At 37.4% G+C, this 6,182-nt stretch overlaps 1 protein-coding gene across 1 annotated transcript in view; it reads right to left on the bottom strand.

Moving 5' to 3' along the window:
- Nucleotides 1-508: 508 nt before the first annotated feature.
- edil3a (EGF like and discoidin domains 3a) overlaps nucleotides 509-6,182 on the bottom strand; it is an 87,301-nt gene continuing 81,627 nt past the window's right edge. The window contains exon 9 of the mRNA XM_088427365.1: nucleotides 509-3,685. Coding sequence (XP_088283491.1) covers nucleotides 3,536-3,685 — 150 coding nt within the window. The 3' untranslated portion in view covers nucleotides 509-3,535. The remainder of the gene's footprint in view (nucleotides 3,686-6,182) is intronic.

Below are 6,182 nucleotides of genomic sequence, written 5' to 3'. Positions count from 1 at the left end.
ATGTATTCTTGGAGGCCTGTTGTTTCCTCCAGGTTGGTTCCCTTGTTTCCTTGTCCACAGTCCCCCTTTTTCCACTTCGTCTGCAGCCTGAGGATGCTGGCCTTGGGTTGGTGCATTGTAAGGAGCTTTCTTATTTTGATATCAGTGGCTTGCATCTCCTCCAGGTGCCAGGGAATAATGTTAACGGGATACGTGATTATCGGCAAGACATTGGTGTCTATGGCTTGAATATTACTTTTGCCGTTCAGCTGACTAATCATCATTTGCCTTACCCTCCTTAGGTATTTGGCCGAGGTTGCCCTCTGAGCTGCCTCCTCATGCCTCTTCCAAAATACTTGGAGCCCTATCAACCAGAGTTTGTCACCCTTGTGTTATTATCAATGCCTTTCTGAGCTTTTATACACACACACAGACACACGCACACACACACACATTTACAGTACACACCAGTCATGAAAATAGAGCTCTCACTGTTGAGATTCATTTGAAGAAAACCCAACCACAACAGTTTCACAGATATGGTTTTATTTGTCAAACTGAGGTGAGTTTTGTCATTGAAGTAACATTTTTTTTAACTGTACACATATGGTGTCCTTCAGCTGGGTTGAACTTCACCAGCGTTGTTCTTAATAACATTTTCTAATAGGAAACTCCGGTTGAGCAGATAAAATGATGTTGACATACAAAGACAAGATGAGTTTTTCTTCCCTTTGTCCCCATTGCTCTTGTACAACACACCACAAACACTTATGAGTACAAAGTAAAATCTGTGTGTAATACATCAACTTAATGTACCTGGTGAACATCGTTATACAATACAGTTCAAATTTATCATGCAATTCTGCCCACATGTTCACAGGTGCCAGATGGTGGATGAAGGGATTCAGCAGTAAACTACACTTCTCACCATTTCTTTTTTTTTTTTGTCTTGCGTCAATTGATGTGAAGGATGCTTGTCACTGATTTATGTTTCATTAGGTAGTCATCTACAAAGTAATTTCTATGTGTAAATACAGTATTTATACAAATTACCAGTTTATACAGGTAAACATGTCAGTGTGTTTTATTCATCCTGTGCTTTTTTTTTGTTTGGACAAAGACTTTCTTGATATGTTGCTTCCCCAAATTTGAATACTAAGTTATTGAAACTGCTGCTTCCATTCGGTGAGCTTGAAGCATTAAATTAAATAATTTAGTTTTTCCTAATACGTTTTCATTTTCCATTTCAGGCTCTACTGCAATCTAAGATTGGATGTGTTGCATTTGTTCATTATGAAATAGCTGGAATCATTCCTTAAAGTTCATCAGAAGTGTGACAGGAGAGTACTTTCCTTTCAACTTTCCTCGAAAAGTGACAGAATTTGAACAAATAACCCAATAACGAGAGCACAATAGTAATGGGATACCATTACAAAGAACACCCAATTAGTCTGACACACTTTAAAAACATTTTGTAACTATTCAAAACAGCAAAAATATTCTAAATGTGTATGCAATAAAGATATCCTAATTTCTTTTTCTTCATTTACACAGCACATTACTTACTCTTTGACAGAGGTCAAAAACTGGCAAAACCTTGTAGGACCTGGCTCTATTTCTACCTCATCAAGGAGTTCCCAGCATGTTAACCACTGCTAAGTTATACAATAATGGTTTATCATTGGCGCATTGAGGAATTATGGCAAGAAATTGAAAAATAAAAATGCATACTTTTAAGTTCTGGACATTGCAGTGTTTTTTTTCCTTCCAATGCCCAATAGCCTCATGCCAATATTGCCATCGTTGTATGTTAACATATTTAATGCAGCACTTTCCAGCAATAAATGTTTTGTAGTGGAAGTACAACCACAGCAAACTAACATAGCTGGGATGAGCCAAGGTGGTGCTCGTGTGCATTGGAAATACTATGACAAATATGTGGAGAACCACAAAACATCTCCCTTTAATATCGTAATTGTATTCGTATTACAACTATCCCAATAAGTTTGATACACAAACCTTATTATTTGCAGTGTCTATGAACTGTTATCATAGTTATTGCAAGTGTGGGAGATCATTACGTTGCTATGTTATTAATCCTTTCAAAAACAGAAGACAATTTTCTATCCATCCATCCATTTTCTGTAGCTGCTTATCCTCACAAGGGTTGCAGGGTTGCTGGTGCCTATCCCATCTTACTTCGGGCAGTTGGCGGGGGATACCCTGAACCGGGTGCCAGCCAAAGAGACAAACCACCATTTACGCACCCAATCACACCTAAGGACAGTTTAGTAGGCAATACACCTGCCATGCATGTGTTTGGAGTGTGGGAGGAGGCCGGTGAGAGAACCCACGCGGGCTTGGGGAGAACATGCAAACTCCACACAGAAAGGCCGGAGCCAGATGGATTTGAACTCTGGTCCCTTGACTGTGAGGCAGACGTGCTAACCAGTGCACCACCGAGCCGCCCTGACAATGTTCTGTCTAAAAAAAAAAAAAAAAAAGGTTCATGTATGGACTTAAGCTTACTCACTAACCATTGTGGTTAAATAATGCACAGATAGTGTGTCCAGTTATGGGTTTTATGAGTGACATACAGTCGTATATCCTGAGCTTTTTAATGAATTCAGCTTACACTCAGTTTCTAGACACAACACACTGAACACAGATTTAGAAAATTTGGGGGGAAAAAAAAAAGAAAAAATAAATAATTTCAAGAAACAGAAATTGCACAAACAGGAAATAAAAATCAATGTAGTCATTGGTAATGAACGAATGAACACTGAGACGTCAACATCTGTGTCAGTGCTACAATACAAATGAATGAATCATTATTTATCAACCTCACAAAGATTTTGTTTCAGAACAAGTTGAACGTACGAAAAATAGAAAGCCATTTATCGTCACGGGTGGTGGTTTTGACTGATTTGTCTTATTAAGTCTTTTTTCACGTATCATGCGATTTTCAAGTCTTTTACATATAATACAAGAGCATGAATAGTGTTTTACTTGATGCAGTAATGCAAGTGCCCTAAATTAAGATGAAAGCATGGCCCGACAAAAGTTAAAGTAAAAACATTTGACAATATGACCGTTTTTGTGAATGTGTGTGTATGTGTATGAGTGTATGTGTATGGGTGTATGTGTGTGCTTGTGTGTGTGTGAGGGTGCTAATAGTTGAAACATAGTTGACACGTACTTTGTTTAAAAAGTGATTCTGTACAATGGTTTGTATGGAAAGTCCACTGTGAGACCCCCCGCATCAGACCACTCACCCCAACCCAGATCCCACATACGTATATTACAGTTCTCAAGAACAATAAAAAGGCAAGAATCACACTGTAAAGAAAACAAAATTGACAGAACAGAGAATTAAATTATTGTACAAATAATAGACCAAAAATGGCGACTCTTCACAAATTCTTGGAAAAAAAAAAAATCTACTGGAAATCCATTTCTTTTTACAGGTTGCACAGTTTCTGTTTCCACAACTGGGTAACATACACCAGTATACCGTTAAGACGGGAACGATGGTGAAACAAAGGAGGCAAGGACGTCACTCTTCAACAGTGCAGCCGAGTACCTCTGCACGCAAAGTGATCCTTCCGTACCACGACCAAGGAAGGATCCGGATGAATCGAGCGTAGATGGGTGGATCGATCACGTTCTTTCTGTGTGTGTCATTGTCAAAGTTCCCTTGAAAGACCTGCAAACACACAAGTCAACATAAAACGTTTATCTTGTGCAAAGCCAATGATTATGTAATGATGACAGTAACATAGTCATTACAGAAGCGTGGAACTACCAATGTGGAGTCAACATTTGTTCGCAAGTACACTTGAATGTACTCGTAGGCTAGCAACAAAAAAATTTAGCATTTGTTCCCTGCAGGATATTGACGTGCACATCCAATCATAAATATATTCAAACATATTTTGGCCATATTTCCTGATAAGCTATATGTATATTTTTCTATCTGAGCTCAGGATGTACACTTTTACCTGAATATCGACTGCATGTAAACATCCATCCATTTTCTTAGCTGATTGTCTTCACAAGGGTCATGGCGCTCATAGACGAAAAACCATTCACAGTCACAAACACAGCAAAGGGCAATTTGGAGCATTTTGCTGATTTTGGGAATGTGGGATTAAACCGGCACACACCGGCACGGGGAGAAAATGCAAACTCCACGCATGAAGACCGCAGTCAAAATTGAACAGACAGCCTCTGACCAGTCTTTCACCGTGCCAATGCATGTAAAAATAGTCACTGTTTGAGTAACACAATACTATATAAAACGTAATGTGTGTGTGTGTGTGTGTTTTAGTGGTACATAAGAAAAAAAAAACGCTCTACTAATATTTATTTATTTATTTTTTTTTACTTTTTTAAACTTCAACTTTTGGTCTTGACATTTGTAGACTTAAATTCATTGCCATTCTATTGAAATTTACATCAGCATGTTTCAATGGCCCAGTAGTTGCAGAGCTCATCTTGTGTGTAAGGTGAAAAAGTTTCTGATTATTGACTTTTACATTCTATTCACAGATATGAAACAAAAACTTTTGTGTCTGCCATAAATATTCCTGTATTATTGGTTTGCCCCTGTAAAAAATAGTCAACGTAAGACTGTGCCGCATGCTGATAGGAATTGGAGTCACATGTACAAGGCAGCCACAGAACTACTCAGGCAACCAATGGGGTCTAAATTAAGTCTGATAATAAATTTATGAATCACTTTCCTTGCAATAAACCTTTAAACAACAGTGCAGGGCCCAACTAATGGCTACAAACACGCAGGACGCTGCATTGCATTCGTAAGTGCTTAATTGACAGAACAAAGTTTATTAGGAGGAAATGAATCTATGGGGGTAGCTTCATTGAAGGATATGATCATTTCAATTAAAAACACATGATTATGCCCATATAATTGGAATGTAATGGGACTCACTGTTGTGCAAAATGGAAAAATCAGTGGGGCAATTCCAAGCAAATGATGAACAATGGGAGGTTTTCCTACTCAGTTTTATATATTTTTAGTGTTTTTGAACAAACATATTGCATGATTTCAACTGACTGCTTAAACTGTTCACTGGAAATATATATATATATATATATATATATATATATATATATATATATATATAATATGTATATTATTGTTGTGGTAAGATAGCACATCTTTTTTTTTTTTCTTTTCAGTCTGTAGTGATAAAGAGAAGTAAAACTGTGATGGCAACAAATCCACCATTAATTTTGATTATGTCAAGGAATTACCCTTTTGAATTAAAATGTAGAACTTTAAAGCCATTATCCTATCAGTATTTTATTTATCCTGAATTCATTATCAACATTTTTACTGGGGTTATGTTAGTTATCTGGCTGTTGAGAAAATTGCCGTAGCCTACAAGTTCAAATGCAATCTTTGAAAACGTTAAGCATTTCTTGGCCAAATTAGTACTAAACTAACTCACGTCCTCTTCTTTGTGCCTTCATGCAATACTACATTCATTGTTTGATTTGGTAACGTCCTGTCATAGTTGCTGTTTGCAACTTAGGGTTTTGATCATGTGAAAGTTGTCTTTTTTATTTTCTCCACACAATTTATATAAGAAACAATCTGTAACTGTCACTTTTATTATAGATTCTGTTTCATCATGTTGCTCTTCCAAGGATTTTTTTTTCGCTCGTGGCATTCTTATCTACGAAATAAGACGGGGTTTGGAGCTGTGGATGAGCAAACAATGTGAAAGCCTATATGCAGTATCTCAACCTTCTTCTGTTGCTGTCAATTTTATTACCACATTTCCACCCCCTGAGAAACTCAGTTTAATGTTATGATGGTAACAAAAGAGTTTGTCAAAGCTAAATTAAAGGAGTGCGAGTTGGTTGTGACTTCATACGTATTATTATAAGCGGATCTTAATTTGCATTATGAAATGTTCCTCATAAAGCCGTATATCCGCCCACTAGGTATCTTTAATCAGCCTGAGGGAAGACTGAATTTAATCCTTAATTGCAAACCGATTTGCAATCTCTTCTCCGGGGATCAGCAATCTCGAGTAATCGCAACTGGGTGGATGATTTAAAAAGAGACACGAAAGTGCAACTGGAAATTCTTACTCAAAACTGACCTCTGGAACTGCAAACTTGTCTCATAGTAGTATTGATTGCCGTGTCTGGTCGCTTCATATTGTCAG

Source organism: Hippichthys cyanospilos, chromosome 1 (assembly GCF_059441005.1).
Source record: "Hippichthys cyanospilos isolate Australia breed blue-spotted pipefish chromosome 1, RoL_Hcya_1.0, whole genome shotgun sequence".
NCBI classification, from domain to species: domain Eukaryota; kingdom Metazoa; phylum Chordata; class Actinopteri; order Syngnathiformes; family Syngnathidae; genus Hippichthys; species Hippichthys cyanospilos.
Note: the sequence above shows the minus strand (reverse complement) of the source record. Positions and strands in the feature narration are given on the sequence as shown.